General features: G+C 36.9%; 1 protein-coding gene across 1 annotated transcript in view; it reads left to right on the forward strand.

Annotated features, from left to right (window-relative positions):
- The window catches only part of FEZ2 (fasciculation and elongation protein zeta 2), a 32,090-nt gene that overhangs the window by 527 nt on the left and 5,300 nt on the right, over window positions 1-26,263 (forward strand). The window contains exons 2-8 of the mRNA XM_068939365.1: window positions 1,443-1,551; window positions 4,742-4,858; window positions 6,722-6,866; window positions 10,258-10,526; window positions 15,061-15,141; window positions 21,083-21,158; window positions 25,325-25,390. Of these exons, the coding sequence (XP_068795466.1) occupies window positions 1,443-1,551; window positions 4,742-4,858; window positions 6,722-6,866; window positions 10,258-10,526; window positions 15,061-15,141; window positions 21,083-21,158; window positions 25,325-25,390 (863 nt within the window). The remainder of the gene's footprint in view (window positions 1-1,442; window positions 1,552-4,741; window positions 4,859-6,721; window positions 6,867-10,257; window positions 10,527-15,060; window positions 15,142-21,082; window positions 21,159-25,324; window positions 25,391-26,263) is intronic.

A 26,263-nucleotide genomic window follows, 5' to 3' on the forward strand; every position in this document is an offset into this window, starting at 1 on the left:
CCCTTTATCCTGCCTTAGGGGTCGGCTGCTCTCGCCCAGTCTGAGCAGGGCTTGAGGTCTTTGCCCTCGCCGTGGGCCTGGGGGCCGGCGGGCCTGGCACCGGCAGTTCAGACGGGCTTTTTCGACCTGAACCGGGAAGGGTTGGCCGAGCCGCTGGCGCTAGTTTGGCTTTAAGCCTTTTGGCTTGTAACTGTCAAAAAAAAAAGTGCATATCTCAGTGTCTCTTCCCTTTTGGGTAACTGTTCTGAAGCACAAAGTGACTGAAGGTAATATTTATTTAGCTTCTTGTAAAATGCCCACAGGGCAGTGTTTGTCTGAAATCATATGTGGAAAGCAGTTTAGATGCGGAAGAGAATCTCGGAGAAAATCGCAACTATAATTATGTTTTATTCACTGAGTAACAGAGTCTTTTTGAGCTATGCTGTTTTTCTTTTCACGTTATTTTGTAGCTGCAAATCTCACTGTTGGCTTATCTTCTTTAGTAATACTGCAGCATTTTTTTTTTTACCTTGACATAACTAGACTGTATCTCCTATCCTAAGAAAATAATCTAGAAAAACACCACACTCGAGGTATCTATGGTATAAAGAGTGAGATAAGTATAGAGAACCCTGAATTAGAGTGGCTGTGCAGTGCTAGGGTGTCTGCCTGCCCTTCGGAGTCTGCCTGAGTCTCTGACCTCCTCTGAGCCCAGCTAGGCAACCACTCCAAGTATGCATCAACTGTTAGCTGACTTGAGGCAACCTGCTAATAGGGCTGCTCTGTTTCAAAATCTGAACTGGTGTCTCAAAGTACTGCAGCACATGCAAGGCCAGAGTTTGTTGTACAGTGTGAACGTGGTTAAGATGAACTGTAAACAAGAGTGAGGAGCTGAGCTGAGCAAGAGTGCGTCTGGATAAAATGAAATTCTGCTGGATCTTAGTATAACTTGTGCCTGTTCGTTATTCTGAGCTAAATAGAAAAAAAAGAAGCTTTTACAGATGCAGTTAAAACAAGCTGTAAAAATTGAGGTTTGGCTTGGAAGTTGCTCTTCAGCCTCTGCTAATTCCGAATTTCAAGGTGCAAAAGGCAAGGAAAATAGTAACACTGGGAAAAGAGCTTATAGCTTGCCTGAGATTTCATCAAAGGAAGGGCTCATCCACTTCCAAAAGAGATTTCAAATATGGTTATATAATTTTTGATGAAGCTGTCTTTTTATTCTGTTATTTCACTGCCATGCATAAACTTGAGATTTAAAAAGAGAGATACAGGATGCCTTTCAAAAACATTTTTTTCTTTGACTTCAGAATATTACTAAAATATTGTCAGTAACTTGTAGATGAGTATTTAGAGAGAAAAATAGTTATTGGTAGAAATATATTATCATTAAAAATATGTTAACTGCTGATCAGTTGCTATTCATGTGAAGGTCTGCATTTTTGTTCCTTTATTCCTCTCTGCAGGATTTGGAATGCTTTGACTGATAATTATGGTAACGTAATGCCAGTTGACTGGAAATCTTCCCACACCAGAGCTTTGCACTTGCCAACACTGAATCTTTCAGAAAAAGGGGTAAGTTCTGACTATCAAAAATACCCTGTTGGGGCTCTTTTATGCTCAGCAGGGGAAATAAAACAATTTATATTTGTACAAAATAGTGTTGATCTTAAATGACTTAAAATATTTTTTGTGCTTGGCCTTAGGCATAAGTATGAGAGGATTTATAACCATCTGATAACCATTGATATGTATTTGCTTTTCTTCAATATGAAGTATATAAGGGTTAGTTTTAGATGAGTGAATAAGCTAACGTTCGCCAGAGCAGAGCATGATAGGCAAAATTGTAAATCGTGAAAGTGTTTGGCATAAAAACTTTCTCCTGGCCTTTCATGCTGAAGTAGTCCGTGATGGGGCAAGGAAGGAGGGGGTATTCTTATTGAGTAAATCCACTGTGGACTTTTTCAGTGATGACCTCATTCGACAGTCAGATAGATGCTAAAGTGAATTCATTTGCAGGAAAGAAGACCCAGGAGATACTAAAATGCAACAGTTCAGTTTGTATTTAACAAGCAAAATAGTTGTCTAAAGAGGGAGTACAGAATGAAAAGTTTCAGAGATTTAAAGAAACAGTTGTCCTGTGATCTTCTGAAAAGTCAGTTAAAACACTTAGGAAGCAAAGCTGGGAGGAATTCCAGTCTCCAAAGTCTTCTGAGTAAACAGGTTATTTATCTTTTAAACATACTGAAGTTTAGTTGTAAAAACACGTGCCTGTGTGAAACCTGAAAATAAATGAGTGTTTGACTTTTGCTATCCGTTAAGTAATCCACAGCTACTTTTCTTACAGTGACAGAAAAAAAGATTGTGAAAAGGATACCCGAAAAAAAATTATTTTTTTCTGCAGGAGAGGATGACAGTCTGGAACTCTGTTTCTGTTTGGGTCTGATTATTTATTTTCTTGAATTTGACTTGATTTATTCTGATTTTTATTAATAGAGGATTTGTTAATATTTTCTAAGTGGTTTTAGAGTAATTCAGTCTTTACAGTAAAGTAAAAACAGTTGCCTGTTCCCTTGTTCTATGACTGAAAAGATGAACCAGAAGACTGATGGATTTCTTGATAAGGAACTAGGTATGATATTGGAAAGATGTTTAATATAGTTTTTGTAAGTTGTTTACAGACAGCAATGCATGAACTGCATTAAAAATGTGATGTTACTGGCTTAGAAAGAATCTTAGGTATGTTGCCAGCAGAGGAAAATCAATTAATGGATTAAACATATCTCAAGTTTCTTCAGCTTTCACTCCACCTGGTGTGCCTTTTGATGTGTAAAGTGCATCTGTTTGGGAGCATTTGACGCAATTTTTTTCTACTTCTCTGTGCTTCAGCAGTATTTCTGGATATGTGACAGCACATCTGGTCCAGCTAGTAGCTTGTTTTAGCTTTCTCTACAGTGAATACTAACAGCTAAGCAGCACTTCCTTGATGCGTTTGAAACTAATAATGTGCCATTGGACTTGGGCTTGAAATATTTCTCTTCCTGCTTTGTGAGGGAAAAACTGCAAGGTTAATGAGGTTGATTATCTAATCTTTGCTGCTTCACCTTACAAATCTGTGAATATTTTTATATAGCTCCGACACTGAAAGAAGTAGTTGAGTGGTACAATGAACAGGATTGTGCGATTTTTTTATTATATTTTTTGTTAGGTCAGTTTTAACCAGGTTATTCGCTGAGTCGATCAACTAGGCGAGTTCAAACACCCATATTGCCAGCGCAACGAGTAGGAATGTGAGGGCAGAAACAAAGGCATGGAGTGTGGATGGAAGGCCAGATGATCCTTTTGGTATCAGCTCTAGCTTGGGCTGTTTGGGGTAATTTATTAGCATAAGTTGTCGGAATGTGTTCTGATGGTCTCTCAGAATGTTGTTTCTTGGGCGGGTGGGAAGGGTATCTGGCCTCTTTCTAGATAAGCTGTTATTCTCACTTACTATCTCATAGATGTTAACGTATTCCTGTATAAATGGAAAACTGTTTGAGGACTGCAGACATTAAGGACTGTCAAAACTGTATCCGTGTGGTAGGTGAACAGATATTTTTCATGGAGTCCTATCACTGCATGGTTATTGAAATTCAGATTCTGGACATCTGACTTCCTTCTGATATCTGAAGAAATACAAATTGTATGGGTTCCCCTAAATGTGGCGTATGATAGACTAGCTATCTGGGGATTTCAATAGCTTCTCCAAAATGAATCTGAGAGCTATGTAAGTTTCCAAGGAAACTGTGAAGATTGGAGGAACTACACAAGCAAAAAAATTAAAAACTGATACAGTGAGACTGTGGACTTTATATAGCTGATTTCAAAGTTTGTAAATTAGTCCAAAAATTAGTTGAACAGTTGAACTGAAAATGGCAACAGGTAGGGGGTGGGGCTTTTTGACGATGGAGGGGTATGGGCTTTGTGTGTTTGTGGTTTTTCTAATTGTTTTTAAGATTGACATTTGTCATACTAGATGAATTTAGTTTTTCTGCGTTGGTTTGGCTGGAATCTGGTAACAGACAAAGTGCAGAAAAAATGAGCAGTAAATGGAACGGTAAATAAACTAGAGTATATCAGTGTGTGAGAGTAAAATAAACCTAACTGACAAAGGAGGGGACTTACGTTTTTTGGTTTATTCAGTGAATTCAAGACTTTTCAGACTATAATTACATCTTTGTGTTTGAAGGATAGATATAATTGTGTGGGAAGAGTGTTACTTTTTTTTTTTTTTAAGACAGATCTTTAACAAAGTTTCATTTTTTTATAATCAGAGCAGATACCTATTTTCTGTTTTTTAAAAAACATTTTTGATGTCCTTCATTATGCAAAGGAGTAAGTATATAAAGCTAGTAAAATAAAATTTATGCAATATTAAATATTCTGTGTAGGCTTTCACCCCACACTGATTGATCTATATCTGTCTTCATTTAAGACAGTAACCTGATTTAAATATCTATATAGGATTGACTGCCTTCCCCGCAGATATCTGTGTTATCATTGTGCACATGGTTTTTATATCCTGCGGGGTTTTATCTTTAGGGTAACAGATATCTTAACGTTCTCCAGGTACACTTTTGATTTCAGTTATTAAGGTACTTCAACTTTCAGGTACTTCACAGCAGGAATCATTTGATTCTGTTATTGTGGGCAAGGAACCTGTTTTTTTTTCTTAAAACTTTAATGCTAGTTCTTCTTTTGTTTTATGTATATGCATGCTTCCTAGGTAAATGACAACTTGAATCTTGACCTGTCAGATGATGAAGAGCTGAGAGAACAGTTGGATATGCATTCTATCATTGTTTCCTGCATCAATGATGAACCACTTTTCACAGCAGAACAGGTAAAATGTTCAGCAAAAAGGTAGTGTTGTTATAATATTTTCTTTTAGTGTAGCTATATTTCTTTTTAGTGCAGCTTTGTTCTTCTTCCTTGCTGTTTACAAATCTTTACAATAGCTAAGCTTTTTAAATTATTTGATTTTATTTAAAAGCACATAATAATGTATGCGATATTACCATGTCATTCAGATTTCGTTGTGAAAATAGTGTTCCACTGCTTCAGATGAGATTGATAGTCAGGGTCTTTGAAATCTTCTTATGTCAGTTCTCCACTTCAAATTTTTTTGGTTGCTTCTTACCATAAATTAGTTAGAAATACTGCTAGGTTAAAGATGCATGTTATGTAGCAAAAACATTTTCAGAATGTTAGTATTACTGTAGAGTTTGGGGTTTTCGGATGTGACAACATAGACATTTAATTCTCGCATCTCCCTATGTCTTTGTGGTTAGTGAGAAGTCCTTGGAAATTTTGCCTAATTTTAGAGCAGATCAACAGCTCTGCTATTAAGCTGTGAACTTACTTGGCTCTGAAGGCTTCTGTTCTAAAGCTGTGAATTTACTTACGTTAACTTTACTCAGCAGAGCAATTTTAACGAGAATGGCTGTCTGTTAAGATCCTGCTTTAGTAAGCAAATGCAAGAGTGTATTTTTTCTTGTGGTTTTAATGGGAACTCTGATGAGCATGGTTATTGAGCGTACAAGAGATGGGATAGCTTGACCTGCCTCAGCTCTTCTTGACTGCAAGATGGATCTTAGCAAGGTCTACAGCCTCCAGATCTGCAAAGGTAGATCTATTGTTTATTCAGGTATTCAATTAATAGCTTAGCCTGTGGAAATGTGGTCATTTCTATGATGAAAAATAAGTCCTTTATGCATTTCTGTTCTCATGCTTTTTATCTGGCTCAGATCCTTATGCCCAGAGATGAATATCAGTTTCAACTTGCAGCAGAGCAGTTCATAAAACTTCCATTCACACAAGCGCAGTAGAATTTTAAGTTATTCAGGCCTTCTTTGGTCTCTCATTGTAATCTTGCCTGTAGGCATTTGTAGATAATTTCATAATAATGATAAAATAGTTATAAGATGATGATAAGCTAATACAAATCTGAATGAGCAAATACAATATGCCTTATAGTATAGTAGCAGAAAAAGGGATGGGGCATCTTGTTTGCTCTGGAAGGTATTAGTACTGCTTTTGATAATCACGTCATGGGAATCTTGCATTCTGGTCTGGGTGCCTGATTAACAGGAAGGTGTTGCCAAATTGGAGGTGATGCAGAGAAGAATAGTCGAAAAAGACTGACAAGACCTGAGAACGTGGAATTCCATTTCTCCTAAATGTCTTTGGGTGCCTTTCTTTAATATCATCTTTGTTCTATATGTAACGAAGTATCTGTAGAAGTATCTGTAGAAGGACAAAGTAATTCTTCTTAGAAAAGTGTAGTGAAATTAAAAAATAGTTTTTTAATTGGTTCTGTTGTTTTTTGTTTTGCTTTTTTTTCCTTCAACTGACTATTCAAGAAAGGTATTCAAGCTCATTCTTTAATCAGTTGTCTTGAGCAGAACCATTTGTAATTTCATATGGAAATAACTGTGGTTTCAGCATATTGCTTGTTATAAGATCACCAATTTATCTTAATAAGGTAGGCTCATTTTCAGAGAACAAGGAGAGAAAGGAACGGAAGAAATGTCAATATGTTTTTATTTTGATCCTCCCAAATCCTAGTCTCAGCATTAGTTCCACCCTGCAGCATCTCCACTAATTGAGAGAAAGTAAACTTAAGCTCTCAACAGATTCACTTCAAATTGCAGGATGTTTGTCTTCCTCAGTGAGAGTTTCATAAGGATTTCATTTTTTTCTGAAGGTGATTGAAGAAATAGAGGAGATGATGCAGGAATCACCTGATCCAGAAGATGATGAAACACCCACCCAGTCAGATCGGCTCTCCATGCTTTCCCAGGAAATTCAGACGCTCAAGAGATCCAGTACAAACAACAGTTATGAAGAAAGTAAGTAGTATTTCTTTAATATTTTGTTCTTATGCTTATTGAAAATAGTTTAATGCGTGCATTTGCCATGTACTTAATTTGTAACAAGTCTTACTTATGAAATACCTGCATGCAAAAATATTTTCAAAATACCATGAAAGTTAAGCTGTAGTTAAAGCATAAATAAAAAATTCACCTCTGTTAACTGATGCACCTTAGAATAAAAATAAAACTTTATAGAATTAAAAATGAAAGCAAATGTGCTAAAGCTTGATTCCCTGGAATTAAGTCCCTTCATAGATAATGAAGGGACTTAACAATAGGTTATTCATTAAACTTTATTAATGTATATATTCTGCACTGTGAGACACTTTCTTGAGGGCAGTATGCTACTTGTGTTTAGCTTTCCAAGAGCTTTAGCTGATCTCCCTGTGTAGTAGATGAAGAAAATATTTTTTCTTTGGGGTTTTCAATCACTTGTCTTGATGCACAGCAACACAGAAGTAAGGAAACCATTGCTTTTTCTGTGTAAGGACCTTGACCATTTCTCTCTTCTCCACTTCCATTCTTCCTCAAAAACATTAAACGGTTTAAAAAAAAAACTTTGCATCATCTTCTGGTCTAAGGAGAAACATCTCTTCTTTCTTATACAAAAACAAAGGAGAGCTTACATTTATTGTTTCCTTGTAATATGCTGAAATATAATTAAAAGAAACCTGTAGCTAACTAACCTGTGACACAAAGTATCTGTTATCAGATCCTCCTATTTCGGTCCGTCTTAGAAAATTTGGTGCTTTCTTTGCTGAAGTCTGGCCTAGCAATAAGTTGTACAGATGATGCAGAAGACTTGTCTGAGATTCCATGACGTGACCCACAATTTCTGCTACATTTCAGATTTATGGAGGAGATTCCTTTTTCATGTTTAGTCTCTTAGCTGTCTCAAACATACATTTCAGGAATGTGAAAGCAAAGTGCAGCTTGTTCCAAAAGATTGCCTACTTTTCTGACAGTTCCATATGCCCTTAGGTTTTGAGCTAATCGAGCTTGCTTTGTATTTCATATCTTATTTATTTTGCTTTGCCTCAGGGGTTCGTCTTTGTTGCTTCTTTATGGCTGAAAGGTCTGTCTTGACCAACTGATGCCTTGAGTTACGTTGGCAGATAGTCTTAACTTTGCGTCACCAGTTCCTCAGGATCTGCTTTAACATCTTTCAGATCACTGTTTTATGGAGAGTTCTTGCTAACTTTTCTGTGTGCGAAGCTTACTCTGGCTTTTGTAGGACAAATCAGGGCTGTTAATCTTTAGGACTGAGAGCAGGAAATCAAAGCTCTCTTTATTCTATTTATTTATTTATTCTCTTATTGGATGGGAAAATACTTGCATTAAAACATTCCAGAAATAAAAACAGTCATAATTCTGGTTCCACAGATAAGCCCTTTAACCCACAAACCTAAGGTATAATCCATGTAGACTTTCTGCATTTGAATTACTCTGTCCTCATTAACTGCATCAGGTGAGTAGTTTCTGTGTTGCCCTTTTGTAGGCTATAATTTTACCGACATATCTGTCGTGAACAAGTGAGGATTACGATGGGGTAACTCTGCCTCTGTCTTTTTTGAACAACTGCTTTTTAGGCTGTCTAGTTGGTTCTTAAATGTTGGGACTCCCTCGTACTCTCTGTTGCTCTTTCAAACAGTCAAACAATAGAGCGGTGCAACTTAATGCATGCTGAAAGTGAAGAGAAATGTTTTTAACTGAACTGCATACTGAATGTGTGTTGCATTTACTCGTATTAATTTTTACCACAGAGTATGCTGAGTTTTACAGACTGGAAGGCCTGTTCTGCTACTTGCACCCAGAGAGCACCAGATAATCTTACCGTTGAGTTTGTCTTTCTCCCTCACCCCCTTTTACGTTTGCATTGACATTGCTGTTTGCTAGCGCTGACAACCAAGAGTTGACTTTGCAAAAAGTTACTGCTGTGGTGAGACCTTCTGTGGCATGCAATAACTGTGACATGGCCCAGATGCTGCGTTACAAGTAGAGGCCACAACCCACGTGCTGCATGTTTAGAATAGTTTACGCAACAGTACAGGCAGCAGACTGTTCAAACTATTTGAAATTTATAGCCTTAAGCATCCTATACTGTTACATTGTTGTAACAGAATTTAAGGCTTGAACTACTCTGAAGATAACTGTGGCTCGTTGCCACAGGAGAGGCAGGTTTCGCTGCCTCTCCTTCAGTAAATAAGTGAAAAGGAGCTTTCTCCAACCAGTTTTCCCTGCTGTAATTTAAGAGATGAAATCTTGTTTCATCTATTACCTTTTGATGCTTCTGACAGCTATGCTTTATAGTAGTTTGTGAGCTTTTCTCTATTTTCCAGCATTTGTCCGTGGGCTTTCCCTTATAACAATTTCGTAGCAAAGTTTACTGGGCTAATTGAACATAACTAAATAATTACAACCATCTATACGGTGTCCTTAGATTATACTCTTCAGTGTAACCAGATCTTTGAGACGATCTATTTCTCAAATGTCAATGAAAAAAATATCTGGCACACCTAGATAAGCTATGTCACATTTAATTGAACAAGTGAGTTCTAGAACAGAAAGTAGCTTCAAAGAACTTTCTCACTCAGCCTCAGCACATTCTTCGTGATAATGATTTCACTGTCTGTAGCATATAATGATAGTACCTTTAAAATGCAAACTAGGGATGTTTATTCTGGTTTTTTAAACCATTATTTTACAGGCTGCAGGCATAGCTTTGAGCATGTCAGCTACTTTTGGCGTAGGCCCTCATTTCAGGGGATGTAAGGCCACGTTTTTTGTTACAATTCCCAGACAAAAAAAGAAGTGACTTTTTTTCTTCTACTAAATGCATCTAAAAAGCTTGTCTTAAAAGTTTGACACAAGCTTTTATTAATTTGCACGTACACCATACCAATATCCCTAAGAAGATTCCCTCACATGTAGAGTATATGTAGTTTCTGTACTATTGCAGGCCATACATTCAAGGATTCTGGAGATATCACAGGATTAATTGTTTTGTCAGAAAATATGAGGACCTTTTATTTTGAAAATGAGTTCAGATGGAAAGTAATAGTTAACAGAGTTGTCAGTATTGTAAGGTGAATGCTTATCTCTGCTTCCTGAAGTACAGAGCACTCTTCATATTTGCAGATTATCTCAGACTTACCAGAAACAAGCAAAAAGTTTAACAGTTTTCTGATTATTAGTCAAGTTTCCTTTGTGATGAGTTTGTTCCTTTAGGAGAATTGTTTTGTTTTATGTAGTTTCAGAATTGAATTTTTGTTTTGAAAAATTTCAGAGCACTTTTCTTCTTGTAATTCCTGCAGGTATTCTCGTGCTTAAAATTCTGACAGATTGCTTTTATATGAACTATTTACAGGAGTAAAAAGATTGTCTGTTGCTGAGTTAAATGAACTACTAGAAGAAATTGAGACTGCCATTAAGGATTATTCTGAAGAGCTGGTACAGCAGTTGGCCTTACGAGATGAGTTGGAGTTTGAGAAGGAAGTGAAAAACAGCTTCATTTCTGTCCTCATTGAAGTACAAAATAAACAGAGAGAGCACAAAGAAACAGCAAAAAAGAAAAAAAAGCTGAAAAATGGTAGTCCTCAAAATGGCAAACAGGAAAGAGGTCATATGCCTGGAACGGTAAGAGTATCTTTTTAACTATTTATACATTCAAAATTTTTGTTTTTCCCTATGGGAAAGCAATACTCCTGGATTATACCAACATATTGGTACACCTTCTTCCATGCCTTCATTTGCAGTCAGGCTCGTGCTCTTTCTTTTGAGATGTTGTTGGCACTTTAGCCTGGAATCAGCATGCCTTTCTTAACAAAACATTGTCTTTGGTTGCAGTGCTGTCTGTGCTCCTTTGTAAGACAAAGCAAACTTATTTGTCTGTTTGGTTTTGCTGTGAGAATGATACTGTATATAGCAGTATTAGTCTTGCAGAAAATTCATTTTCATTGATGTTACTGTACAGATATTGATTAACAGAATCACGGAATGGTTGAGGTTGGAAGGGACCTCTGGAGATCCTCTAGTCCAACTCCCCTGCTCAAGCAGGGTCCCCTAGAGCACATTGCCCAGGATCGCATCCAGACAGCTGTTGAATATCTCCAAGGAAGGAGAGTCCACGACCTCTCTGGGCAACCCTCTGGTTCCAGTGCTCCGTCACCCTCACAGTCAAGAAGTTTTTCCTCATGTTCAAACAGAACTTCCTGTGTTTCAGTTTGTGCCCATTACCTCTCATCCTATCACTGGGCACCACTGAGAAGAGTCTGGCCCCATCCCTTTGACACCCTCCCTTTAGATACTTGTACACATTGATCAGATCCCCTCTCAATCTTCTCTTCTCCAGGCTGGACAGTCCCACCTCTCTCAACCTTTCCTCATACAAGAGATGCTCCAGCCCCTTCATCACCTTTGTGGCCGTTCACTGGACTCTCTCCAGTAGTTCCATGTCTCTCTTATACCGGGGAGCCTAGAACTGGACCCAGTACTGCAGGTGTGGCCTCACTAGCACTGAGTAGAGGGGCAGGATCACCTCCCTCCACCTGCTGGCAACGTTATTCCTAATGCACCCCAGGATACCATTGGCCTTCTCGGCCACAAGGGCACATTGCTGCCTCATGCTCAACTTGCTGTCCACCAGGACTCCCAGGTCCTTCTCTGCAGAGCTGCTTTCCAGCAGATCAGCCCCGCAGCCTGTCCTGGTGCCTGGGGTTATTCCTCCCAAGGTGCAGGACCCTGTGCTTGCCTTTGTTGAACTTCTTGAGGTTCCTCTTCGACCATTTCTCCAGCCTCTCCAGCTCCCCCTGAGTGGCAGCACAGTCTTCTGGTGTGCCAGCCACTCCTCCCAGTTTAGTATCATCAGCACACTTGCTGAGGGTGCACTCTGTCCCTTCTTCCGGGTAATCCATCGATGAATACATTGAACTAGACTCTGCACCACTGACCACAACCCTCTGGGCTCTGCCATCCAGCCAGTTCTCAATCCACCTCACTGTCCGCTCATCCAACCCACACTTCCTGAGTTTACCTAGGAGGATGTGATGGGAGACAGTGTCAAAAGCCTTGCTGAAGTCCAGGTAGACAACATCCACTGCTCTCCCCTCATCTACCCAGCCAGTCATAGAAGCTATCAGATTGGCTTCACCAAGGAGAAATCAGGCTTAACCATGCCGACTACTCCTGATCACCTTCTTGTCCTCCACGTGCTTAGAGATGGCCTCCAGGATGAGCTGTTCCATCACCTTTCCAGGGATGGAGGTGAGGCTGACAGGCCTGTAGTTTCCTGGCTCCTCCTTCTTGCCCTTTTTGAAGCCTGGAGTGACATTGGCTTTCTTCCAGTCCTCAGGCACCTCTCCTGATCTCCATGTCCTTTCAAAGATGATGGAGAGTGGCCTAGCAATGATGTCTGCCAGCTCCCTCAGCACTCGCGGATGCATCCCATCAGGCCCTATGGCCTTCTTGTAGGTGTCAAGTTTGCCTAAATGATCTCTAACTCGATCCTCCTTGACCAAGGGAAAGTCTTCCTTTCTCCAGACTTTCTCTCATTTCTCCAGGGTCTGGAATTCCTGAGGGCTGGCCTTAGCATGAAGACTGAAGCAAAGAAGGCATTCAGTATCTCTACCTTCTCTGTATCCTTTCTGCTTATGTTTGAGTTTTGTCGGGAGTTCCCTGCTCATTCGTGCAGGTCTCTTGCCCCCTTTGCTCAACTTGTTACTCATAGGGATGCACTCGTCTTGAGCCTGGAGGAAGCCCGGAAAGAATGCTTCAGTTTAACTTCAGAAGATGATATTCCAAAGTGTGAGGGATAAACATTTTTAAAGAAACTTTAGCTCTTTGGAAACTTTGCCTAAAGTTAGAATAAAATAACTGTGATGTAACCCGAATGTAGTTCTGATCTTGTCTGTCTCCTCTGAAAGACAGGTCCTAACAGAAAGCAGGACTGATTTCCTGGCTGATCTTAGACCAACTGATACATTTGTTGTGACTTGTGAAAAGGAAAGAATAATGTGGACCTGGTTTATTAACCATTATGTAAAGATCTAGACATTGTTTACTAAAATTAAAGCGTTCATCTTTTTAAACTTTGATCCACACAGGGGATCATGCTAATCTTTATCATTCTGCCACCTAAGAACTCAAACAGTGTGTTTACTGTAACCTAATGCATTGTGATCACTCAATCATAATGCATTAGGTCATTGCGTGTGCAAAACAGAAAAGATTAAAGTAAAACTTACAGAACTTAATTCTAGAGGTTAAGAAGTTTTACCTCATACCTGCTGTTAGCTAGAAGTTCATGTGTGCTCTGAATTGTGAAGTGTTCCAAGATCTATGTGAAGGTAGGCCCTTAGAATCATAAAAGTTTTGGGATGCGAAGACCGGTTGAGGTGAATCTTAGTATTCATAAGGAGGGCATTATGAGAGCATTTTATCCCCCAGTTGTCTGTAAATGACTAGGATTTGAAAACCTATACCAGGCTTAATGAAAAGTCATCCCTTGTGTACCTACTAAGTTCTAACAGAACTTCAAGAAACAAATTGTGCGTCTGGAAAACAATAAAAAAATTGTCATTCCTTTGCAAGAACAAATTGAAAAGGTCAGATGTTCTCCTTTTTGGTTCTCAGTCATGAAAGAACAAAAAGTGGTATTCTAACTAAAAAAAAAAATTGTTTTGTTTTGAACTTGAACCAAACGATTCATAAACTGTTCTAGTTATTTTCAAATTTAGAGATTTGATGCTTTGAAGTATCAATATATGTAGTTCCACTATAGGACATTATTAAATTTGATTGCTTGAAGATATGTGTCAGATCATCTGCTTTTTCGGATGGATTGAACAAATTAGCTCCCATAGAAGATTATAGGCTCAGCATGCATGGTTCCTTTGAAAATAGCTTCCACTAATATTAAAGAAAGATTCAGGAACCTTCAGCTGGAAATAGATAGCTGAGAAAGTTTCTGTTCTAGTAATAATGTTTAGTAACTGCAATTAACAGAATTTCTATAGTAAAGTGTCATTTAAATACAAAGCTTGGAAGCAGGGTTAAATTTCATATCCTAAGAAAATCAGTTTTACTATAGATGCTATATTTGAAGTTTAACAAATAGAGTTAGCTATTCTAATTCTTTTTCCTTGGTGCAGGCTTTGGGTAAATCGCTTTTCCGTCTATTTCAAAAAATGTTTTTATTATTTCACAAGGGCACATTGGGGAGCAATTAAAATTATTCAGGGCTTGAAGATACCAGTTACTTTAAGTAGAATGTCCTAAAAGAGTTAAGATGGCTTTAGAGCATCGTGTGTTTGTATTTACTGACCTCGTGTTCAAAAATGCAAAGGAATATTGTATTTCAGTGCACTTTATTCTCTCTCCCCAAAAATAAATACAGTTGGATAAGTATGCTGAGGTGTGCATGTCAGTAGCTTAACAACTTCTTATGCTCTTATCAGTTGCTGAATCTTATATCTCATGTAAAACCTTAGAATTGTTTGGATCTGTTTTATACTTGTTTTGTCCGCCAAGCAAAAATGATCACAAAGTGCAAAAGAAAAACAGTAGTTGAATTATAAATTTTTCTTCACTTGTATGCCATATATTTTAATGGAGCTTAAAATTAACTACATGCTTTATCATAGCATGAAAGAATTGGGAATATAGTTTGTAGCTAATAGTTGTTTCTGTTGTGGAGAAAGAAGCATGAAAGCATAAAATTCTTTGAAGAGGTAGAGGTGAGAATGACTGCCTCTAAACAGTGTTTCTGATAGGTGCTTAAAATCTGAAAGATTAGTGTCAGTAATATCTCTGAAAGCATATTGCTCAAATGCTAACAGAGACCATTCTCAGAACTAAACTTTGAAAAATGTTACTTCATATATTTAAAAACAAAACAGCCTCAAAGCATTTTTAAAGCACAAATCAGATTAAGTAATAAAATACATTTTTGGATCTTCAATGTGAAGGTTTTGTTTATTTAAATCTTGATATAAAAACACAATTTAGCTGATTCTATGAATGAACAAGCAGAAGAAATGTGCTGAAATACATCTTACAGCTTGTCTTTGTCAATCATCTTACTTTTGTAGTCTTTATAAGTGCTCACTAATAGTCTTCTGAACTTTTCTCTGTCCCTTTTTTTTCCTCTCTGCCATGTTCTTGCTACCTTTAGCGCTTCAGCATGGAAGGGATCTCAAATGTCATACAGAATGGCCTCCGCCACACGTTTGGAAACTCAGGTGGAGAGAAACAGGTGCTGGGCTATCCGCTCTCTTTTCTTCATTCTTTGCTTGCATTGTTGGTAGGAGCTGAGATCTTGAAAATTGACAGTTATATTACGTATAGGCCAAAAGTAAATGCTGAAATAGGGGAAAAAACAGAGTAAATATGTTGATACATGTAATCTTACCCTGCCTCAAGACTGTGGTCAGCCTACAGTCTCTTTCTCTCCTCAACAGCTTGAGACAATTAGGACTTAATGTCCTGATGCACTGAAATAATAGCTTTTGTTTGCTACCCAAGAATAAAAGTGAGTTTTGGCATAATACATGCTTAAAGTACACTGCATATGTATGAATATCTAACGTCCAAAATAAGGATATATATCAGGTTATAGATTTCATTTCAGCCTTCAGCACTGAGGACTTGGGTGATGTCTGATACGGAAAACAGAGCTTGGTTGTTTTTTGGGCTTATTTGTGTGTTTGTGTTTTCTCCCTTCTAATGTTCAGAGCTGATGTTTCTAAAAACAGTAGCATCTACACATGTGCATGAACTGTATGTCTTTTTGTCTTTGAAAACTACGTCTTACTAAAAGCAGCCAATTGTATGCAATGGAGATTATTGAAATACATACATACATATATATAAAAAATATAAGTACATTAGCTAAAGGTAAGTTTTTCTTGACTAATTAAATGTTGACATGTGCAGTACAGAAGCCAAGCTTTAGTGGATATCTGTGTAGATGTCGCATATAGCTAAATAACATGATTTTTATTCTGTGTTTCAAAGTAATACTTGTTTGTTTCAGTACTGCAATATTTATAAAGTACATTCTTTATTGTGGTAAAGTGCTGATGTTTATGCTATTGTTAGGCTTTTGGCACACATACTAAAAGTGTTGGTATTTAATGTTTAAGTATTCAAAAAGATGGGGTGTTGTGAGGAGGCTAGTCTGTGCGCTTCATTGGTAGTAGAAAACATCTCTAGTTAGATTTTTATGGGAATTGATTTTTTTTTTTTCCCCTTAGTCATGCTGTCCTATTTTCCAGTAAAGACCAAGCAGTTTGTCCCAGGTCATCAAAAACTGTAGGACTGATAAAAAGAAAATGAGGCAGACTGTGCTTTCTGGATTTCATATGTAGTATATTTGTTCGTAGTAGTGGATCCATTTATCGTTTAGGGTGGCTTAAAAAAAAAAAAAGATTTCTGGAAAGTTATACAACACAAAATACACAGTGCCGATATCAAGTAGTCACAGTAATCACAGTAGTAGTCAAATGCAGAATAGGAATACATAAATGTTTTTATCTTGGCAATCTGACCATTTAGGGCAGGAGAGAACTGTTGTTTTAATGCTGCAAAGTGCCTGAAATGCAAATTTTAGTAACTAGGTAAAATGCACAGTAGTACTTCTGTTCCTTAAGCCCAGAAAGATATTCAAGCCTTCGTTTCCCCCCAGTGAGTAACGAATATAGCTGACTTGGTATGACGACAAACTTGCCAGAATTTCCTGTATTGCAGGTATGGAGGCAGATGGCCACATGCTATGGAATGCTGCTATTTTCTGGAATGCACCTTTAAGTCAGGCAACCAGATGATTCTGCTATATCGTTGATTGTAAAATGCCCTTTGTCACTGTGGCGGGATGGCAGATATGCTGAGATGCTCTGACGTGGTGACATTTCAGTGATACCTTATTGTATTCAGCTATCATTTCAGCAGTATAAATTGTATGTATTTTATATGAATCTGCTCTGAAATAGATCATATAGAGAGAAGTTTGCGCAGACGTTGGATATCTTCAGAGACATGTTCTTGTTCAGTATTCTGAAAATGAGACAGCATGTATTTGTATTTGATGCATTGTTTACTTGGTGTTCAAAAAATATCCGTGTACTTACCCATTGTAGTTTGCATAATTGCGTGAGAAGAGTAGGTTAGATTTTTTTTTCTGTTGAGGCTACAAACTACCAGTAGCTTAAACGTCATCACTGATTGGGCCTTTGCCTGGGAGGAGGCTGGAGTATCCTGCTGAGGGGTTCAGGAGATAAATGACTGTTCTCAAGTCATTCCTGAATCACAACGTTATAAATCAGGGGATTATCCTCTTTCTCAAACAAGGTTCATGAATACATAGGTCTAGTTTTTTTTTGTCCTCAACTTCAGGGAACCTGAACACATTCACAGAACTACCCCAACAGAGTTTTTAGCGCTCTACGTAATCTCAGTTCTGGTTGAGTTTTAGCTGTACTGTTTTGTTTTTGTTTTTCCCTTGCCATTTTATATTATAATAATATATTGCAGCCATTTACCTATATCTGTAGTAGTTTTTAAGCATCATGTATTTTCAGAAAGGGAATATGCTCAGCCATGCTAGTCCCTCTTACTTTTGGTTCCCAATGACTTCTGTATACCTGCCTTTCTGCAAATGCACCCCCCCCTCCCCCCCATGGTAAGGATAATCCTTTTATTAACATTATCATTGATTTGGTAAGTGTTCTGATCAGTTTTCCAGCTAATGTGCTAATGCTCTTTTTCATGATGATAATGCTTTTTCCATAATTTACCTTGTGCTATATCTTTGTTAAGGCTTAAGGTTTTTTGCCTTCCTGTATCTTAAAGCCAACCATGGATATAACAAGGCCTTAAAATGAAAAATAGGGGAGAAAGGTAGGAACGAATGTTATTCGGCTGTTTCCTGGCTTAGTCCTGGAAAGCCAGGCTTGTATGGGATTTGTGTGAAGTCTGTTGATTGAAGGTTATTTGTTTTGTTTGTTTTGGTCACATTACTAAACCATGGCCCTGCTTTTAAAATTCAGGTGTTATTCTCTTACTGCAGGAAGTTACAAAGTCAAAACGTTATGATTAGATGCTCAGATACAGTTGAACATCTTAATTTTTTTTAGTGCTAGTTTTAAAATATGCATTTGAATGTTATTCTAGGTGGGCTGTCATTATAGCTTCATATCCAGGTTTTTTCTGCTAGCTAATAAACTCTCTGAAGTAATATTAAAAAAAAAAAAATTTGAAGATAAAATTAACAAGTACAGGCAGTTTCCATTTGGTGTGCTTTAGAAGCTAGGCTTTCAAACACATGCAGTCACGTGTCAAAGTTTATGCTGTTGGTTCGGTTATTTCAGAACTCTTTGTCATTAATTTTAATGGTATTTAACACCTTTACTATTTTCTGGGTAGTATTACTCTGGTAGGTGCCTTCGTGTGTGGGAGGGTTTTTTTTGTTGTTATTTTGAAAAATAAGGGACACTGACTTAGAATTTTTCATCATCTGCACTGATAGTGAAATTTAAAAAGAAATTTCCAATAGGAAATGACAGTTACAGAAAATACAGCCCTTTTTCATCTGATATGCCATTGGTATTACTTACTTCCAAATACATTAAAAATCACTGAAATGTTGGCAGTTCCTTCTGTGATCATATTTCCAGAATAAATTTCAAGATAGTCATTTTGCTTTTCAGGCATCTTGTGTACTTCTTATGAGTGATTTAAAATTACAGTGGAGGTGCTGCTTATCGTATGGCCAAATTTGTTTCAAAATTTTACAAATAACAGTAGACTTAACACTTGAGTGTGTCAGCAAGCTGTAGGATAGACCCTTCCCCCCCCTCCTTTTCATAACATTATCCTTCACATAGCTATTCCAGGAATGAGTTTTAAAGTACTGCTGTAAAGCCTTATCATTGTTAATATCCCAGCATCCAAGTATGGATGACAAAAATACGATGATTTTGGAAATTAAGAGAGAAATTGCTTAATCCTTTTTTTCATTTTAAAGGAAAACTTATGGAGAAAGGTGGATTTTTTAAAGCAGAAAGAAAATAGGGAATATGTATTTGGTGCAGTGAAACATTTCCCGGTAACTTATGGCCTAGGTAAAGGACGAAATGCCACTTAGTTCTGAAGGCTGGGAATCACAGCTTTTTGATATCTGATTTCTGAGTTAGATTTACTTTCATCTCTGACATACGCAGATTCAACAGCCTTATCTAGCTCTTGTTTCAGTTAATTTTGGGAAGAATATGAATTTCTATTTTGTGATACCTGTTGGTTACATCCATGGGAAAAGAAACTGAAAATTGCCTCTTGGACAGTTTCCTAAGAAGCGTTGCATGTTTTCCTCTGCAGTGCCAAGTGGATGTGAGAAAATGCTAAAGAAAAAGGGAGGAAATAAAAAGCCATGTGTTTTCATAATGTTTTGGTGTCAGTACATCCATGCAATATGTTCCCTTAAGTTATATGCAGCAGAGTCTGTCTGGCTTTTAGACAGAGGATATGACTGGACATGAGGTGCATGATCCCCCTCTAAATATGCCTACAGTTAAACCCTGTTGGCATTAACTCTCGGTCTGCAAGGTGAACCTATTCACAAGGAGTCTGAATTACCCTTGCCCTTGCTGAAGTGCTACTACTGGGTCTGAAGAAGGAGATGTATTTTCTGACTGTTACATGGAGATTGAACCATATCTCTCTTGACTTGAATGAGAGAGAGAGAGAAGGTTGTTTTATCTTCTGTCTTATATCTCTTAACCCAGAAAAAAGTTCCCCTGAAATTCCCCTGAAAATTAAATTCGGGGAGATTTCAGAAAGCTTTTTTCACTGAGGAAAATTCCAGTGATTTCAGGACTTTTGAAATGCTTCTTTTAGAAGATTATGCATTCATACAGGCTGCAAAGTAAAATGGAGCCTAAATGCACTTAATAAAAATCTTAAAATAACAATAAAAGTTGCTTCAGTAATTTGAAAACAACTCTTAATTGCACTCCAGATATGAAAGTCCTGAAAGACTTAAGAAAAATTTTACTTTGATTTTCTTTGGCAAAGCTGAGAATGAACGTTTTCAAGGGTAAATGGAACAAAAGTAGAGATAATTGGAGGCAATCTGTTAGCATACATCTTGACTATTAAAATTGAGAATTTAAATAAAAATCCAAATGATGGACTATCATGGTTTAGTTAGACTTGTCTTGTTCCTTTTGGTTAGAAGTATAGGGGATCAGTATATGAGGACTATAGAACAGCTTCAGAGATGGTGGTAGGGAATGCTCTTTGATCTGTCAGAATCCTAGGAGTGTTTCACATACTTAATAAGAGTTGAGCAATCATTGAGAAAAATCCCGTGGCTGTTTTGAGACTGTCCAAACAGTGTATGCCACGTTTGAAGATTTTTTCAAATACTTGTTATCACACTTATACAAACCTGAGCAGCTTACCTTATGCACCCATATAGCCTCTATCTGTTTTGCCTGTTATCTTTTAAAAAGCTGAATGTTATCAGAGTTTCACAAACAAATTCAAAGCAACATAAATAAGAACTATTTCCATGGAAAGAATGTTATTTTAATGTGGTTACTGGAAAGAAGGAATTGATATCAGATTTTGGCACGGCCAGTATCACTTGCTTGATTTTTTTTTAAGTTTTTTGGTGATTTTTTTTTTTTTTGAGTAGGAGGGAGAGAGAACATGTGAAAATTATTCATCTACATTTATAGTGTTGGAAGCTGTTGTTGGAGTGGGAGGTGATGGGAAGGTTGTTCTTTCAGCTTGTGTATATTTAAAGTACTTCTTACAATATTTCCTGGAGGACTTCTGGTTGATGACTTTATTTTTAGGGTAAGAGAAGAGAGATTTTTGCCATTGGTGTGCTTAGGCTTTGAGGGTGAAACGCAACAGAGAAACTTCTTACTGTAAAAAGCTCCAAAAAATTTAATGTTTACTTCATGAATTTTAAAATGATCTTTCCATGATTTGCCAAGAAACAGAAGTTGGCTGCTGTGAGATTAGCTTTGAGATGAGAGAGGTAGAATCTTAATGTCTTGTAAAATACGATATTTTGAAAAGCTTTTATTTGTGGCTAACAATTTTAATTGCTGCAATTTTTGAAAAAGAAATTTCAAGCAACATAAATTACATAAAATAGCTGTCAAGTAACTCTGTTTTTCATTTGACAGTATTTAACAACCGTCATTCCTTATGAGAAGAAAAATGGACCCCCATCTGTTGAAGATCTTCAAACATTAACCAAAAGTGAGCATATGATGTTCCCCACTCATTCTTTCCTCCTTGTATTGCCAACTGTTGTTGCTCAAAAACAATGAATCGTTCAATTATCTTTCCCTCCTACCCTATGTCATTTACTTACAATAGCGTGATTTTTAACTGTGCATCTTGGCTGGTCTTTAATTGTCTTAGGGATTGTTTTCATCATATTTTTCTAGCTGTTCTTTGAAACCCTGAAGGCTAGAAACTTGTATGTATCAAAAACCAAAGGTTCTCATGTTACTTCAACCGCTGGAGCTTTTTGGAAACGCTCTATATCATCAAGTTGGCAATACTGTCTCCCTGCTGCCCTATAGTAGCTGATATTTTCCTGTTTGTTTAAACTGACTGTGTGTTGTTGAGGTTATTATATAGTAGCAAGTTCTGAAAATTAAAATGGGTGTTGGGACACTTAAAATTAGCCATCTAAAGGTTATATTTGGGTACCTTTAAAATAGCCTGCTTGTCTCTGCTTTGTGGGTTAATAAATTACAGTAATTTCAGAATATAAACCAAGCCTGCGTTTTGACAGTGCTTTAAATACCCCTGTTAAATTAGGTTCTTTTAGCATTCGTTAGGCTAGATTCTCAAAATTACTTATAAAATCTAAGTCCTCTCTGTGTTACTTTAATTGGCGTTAAAATTAAGGTTATTTTTAAAAAATCATTAATTATTGCGGTGATTAAATATAGCAGAGTATCTCTGGGATTATGGCATCTCTCTCATTTGAAGTTTGTAGGAGCAGGTTAAAGAAATAGGTGGTGGAACGCCATTTGACCAGATTTCGGTGCAGGGCTTTGGATGTAAAGAACTTCTTAAGGTACTTTCGAGCTACACAGGTCTGTTGCACCACTGGTGGCTGAAGGATGGGGGAAGGTTGTTTGTATGTTTTCTTGAAAGATAAATTAAATATGGGATACATTCTGAAGTAAATGAAACATTTAAACAGAGAATTTAGATTCTTTATATCTTTCTGCACAGGCTCTCTTAGCTGGGAGTTTGTAGTTACACTGTAACAAATATATTTTTTGTGTTTACTGCTGCAGAGAAGTTTTATCCTTTCGTTATATTTAAATTTCACTTGAAGCTATTGCCAGCTGTCGACATTAAACAGAAAAAAAGGCAAAAGCATTCTGAAAGTGAATTCTGTTGTTTCATTGTTTATTAACAAAATGACTTGTACAAATACACTGTAAAGAGTATTAACAGTATTGCCTTCGGTGGATTGGTTGAAACTTGATCCTCGCGTTCAGTTGCAGACTCGTGTTTTGTGCTGCTGTTAGGCAGGCATTAAAACAGTTTTATTTATAAACAGATTTGGAGTTTATGAAGTATCTCTGTGTGCTATGATTTTTGTGCTTTTGATTCTTTCAGTCACGTTGAGAATATTTCATAACAAATTGGAATGACAGACAAGCTTACACGTGTCGAGTTGCTTAATGCTGTACCGTCTTAATTAAAAAGATCATGTTCCATAAACTAGTGATTAAAAATATTTCCTGATGTTTTGTAGCATGCATACCTAGAAAGTGATTCTGTCTCTCTCAAAACATAAAACAGATATTGCATATAAAATGAGAATCTTCTTGTTAATGATCAGAATGTTCTAGTATCAGCCGTGGAACATGCTCATGAGAGATCTACAGCCGGCAATTACACGGGATCGGTGGTGTTTGCCAGTAAGCTGTTTAGTGTACTCTGATTAAGAGTGCTTGTCCAGATCTACAAGGCTTTTTGGCTCGTCAGTGTAGTTTTTAAATTAATTCCTTGCGAGCTAATATTTGTTGCTGGTAACAGCTGTTGAAGAAGGCAAATTCATCCCTTTGAAATACTTGAAAATTGTGAACGAACAAGAGCTTTAAATGCTTCAAAATAAGAATACTTTCAGGGTACTAGGAAAGTCTGCTGAAGTCAATGCAGCATCCTCTTAGAGAAAGAGAGCCCAGTATTTTCTAAACATTTTTTGTTATTTAAAAAAGGGAATGCTGTTTATGATCAGTCTTAATTAAATTCTTCAACGCCGAATGTCTTATGTATTCTGGAAGATCTTAGTTTTAGTAATTGCTACTGGGTATAGCAAACTAAGTAAAACTATGCTGACTAGAGAAGTATTATGCAAGAATCCTCTATCAGCGTTCTCCTGAAATGTTGTATTCTTTATACCTTCTTGAACTGTCCAGAGACTAATTAAAACTTTTTATCATTCACACCATGTGTTTTGAACAAATGAAAAACCAAAAGATCTCTCTTTTTTTTTAAGCTCAGATCCCTTTAAAAATAAATCCGCAATGATTCGTTCTTGTTTTGCTGGACCAGTAAAGGGCAATGTATTCATATGTGGAAAAGAAAAACTCTAAATACTAAGTGAAGCTGTGCGTCATTCTGAAACTCATGGCCTTCAGTAGTCAGACTTCACTCAGGTTATTTTCAGGCTTTTATCTGGAGTAGGAAACTTTTTGTGAGCATAAAGGGAAATTTGGCACCTAAATCACATTCAGAATTAGCTTCTTTTGAGTCTTTGAGAAGACTAGAACTGGTCAGTGGAACAGACTCTCAAAACAGTAGGTAATTTTGTTACTTATATCACCTTCTTTGTTGTGTAGGAAAACATATGCATCACCTGCTCTAGAGTACTTCAGGCATATGTAACCTAGCTTCAATTCAGAAAGTCAAAGTTTTGGAAAACTTCAGTTTTCTGCATACTGTTTGGAAGGAGATAGGGGTTTTTCAGAAGGCTGCTTAGACTAGGTATATTGAATACTGAAGCACAGATGCACGTAAAACATCAGTTACAGAGGTTTTCATGCCAAGTACAGTGTGACAGATATATACATGTCTTAAAAATGCTTCTTCCTTTTCAGTCTTTAGATGATTATTGTTTACTTCCATCATGTTCTGTTTCAGACGTGATTCTCTTTGGAAAGTTCAAGCTAGCAAGTTTGTTCTTGCTTAAGAGTTATTCTAAAAGCTTTTTCTCCTTCAGAAATGTCAATTCAAAATTAATCATGCTTGCATATAAATCACGAAAATGGCACTCTGACATTATTCTCAGTAAATTCCAAACTCAGTAATGTATTTTAAGGCTTTTCTAGGCTACAGCTGGTAACATTCACTGTTGCTGAAAAAACATTTTCATCAGCTCATTTACAGCAGTGTTTCTTCAGAAAAGTGATGTTATTGTATGATTCGGGAGTGAAGATCAGAGAGAGAATTTAAGTAATGGAGCCTGCTTTTCTTATCTGAGATCTCCAGCCTTCCAGCAGTTGCTAGTACAATTCAGTTTTGGATACGGTGACTTTCTTTTGAAGAGGTTTTTCGTGGGGAGAAGGGGCTTTTCTTGTTTTTTTGTTTCTGGTAAAATACAGTCAGAAATGCTAAGAAAGCTCTCTCCTTACCCTCCTTGCGTAAATGTTTGATTGCCAGATATGGAGTTGCAGTCCTCACTACAAAACGTGAGGAAAGATTAAATGTCAATGTGTTGGAAAACTGACTTTCTGTAGTCAAATCTGAAGTACGGTGAAAATAGTAAGGTAAAGTAAAAATAGTTAAAGCCTTGGCAGACCTCATAGAATTTAATAGATTTTGAAGCCGAGGACAAATTGGCCTCATAAAATTAACTGATGGGGAGAATAACAAAGAAGTACAAAACATTAATGGGTTTATAATTGCAATATAAAGTTAAAAAGAATTCTGACTGTAAGTATCCTATTTTAAAATTCCTAAATGTTGCCACCTGTGAAGTAGAACAAGGAGAAAATATTCATACCTTTTTTCTATGTTAAATAGTTCTTTTTCTCATAGTGCATGGAAATACATGAAATAGAAAATGTAGTTTCCTTCAGCTGTTAGAGAACAATGAAATATTAAGTGTAGTATTTTTAGGTTGGTGACATTTGCCGTAGTTACTTAACCATGGGAAATGGGTCGCTTGCATCCACCTACTGTGGAGTTCAGTGAGAATTATACAAGTGAAAGGTGCAGATGTTGCATGTCATGGTACGTTCTGATATTGCAGCTAAGTGTTCTCTAGCTGATCTGGTAGTAATATCCCTATGAATAGTTGAAACAGCTTCACTGTGTTGTTTTTTCAACAGTGATGTATTTGATTTCTGAGTCAATACCTGAATTACTGTTTTTGTCTTTATCTACTTTAGTCCTTCACGCCATGAAAGAGGATAGCGAGAAAGTGCCAAGCTTGTTAACAGACTATATTTTAAAAGGTGAGTGTGATTCTTAGCTTGTAGTCATTAACAAGGATCTTTTATTTTAAATTGATGTGGATACAATATGTGTTTGAAAAAGAGTAGTCCTGCAGCACTCATGAATTATGTTATCTTTTTTTCAAATGAGCTCTCACTTAGATTTTGTTACATTCCTGTCAGAGATTTCTGAGCATATAGTTCATAAATGAAACATTGTGTTGATCTTATTTGTGATAGTATAAAATAGCAAAAATATGTGGCATATTTTCAATTAGCTGAAGGATATCAATAGCAGCAGAGCAGTCTGATTTACAAAGTAAAGTGGTTTAGTTAAAAACATGTAATGTACAGATTTTTCAGAACCAGAACTCAAACTGCCTATGGTAATAATGCATTTGCTAACTGAAGTGCTTATATCCTTGTTAAAAAAAGAAATGATACCTTCTGATCAATAGGAAAATCATACTTACTTTACATGTTATAAGGCTTATCTACTAATCTTTTTTGGTTTTTTTGCTCTCTGATGTATCGATTATACTAACAGAGAGAACCACTTATATTAATGAGAACCACTGCTGTCTTGAGTTTTAAGGAAATGTTCCAGATGGTTTCCACATTCTTAAATTACTTCTAAGCATTTTTTCTTGTGATTTCATTTTCACCAAGTTTATACTAATGCTTATGTTCTCGCTTAATTCTTGGCATAGAAATGGTCCCATCTTCTTTAGTTTTTAAGGCTTAGCATGTGCATCAGAACTCACAAGGTCTAGACAAGCAGGTGTACAAAAGGAAGGATGGATGCCTTTTGCTTTGCAGCCCAAAAATTCGTTATGTTCTGCTTCAAGTTCGTATGATGCTAAGTCATTATCTTCATTTGGTATCATGTTTTCC

Source organism: Struthio camelus, chromosome 3 (genome assembly GCF_040807025.1).
Source record: "Struthio camelus isolate bStrCam1 chromosome 3, bStrCam1.hap1, whole genome shotgun sequence".
Lineage (NCBI taxonomy): Eukaryota > Metazoa > Chordata > Aves > Struthioniformes > Struthionidae > Struthio > Struthio camelus.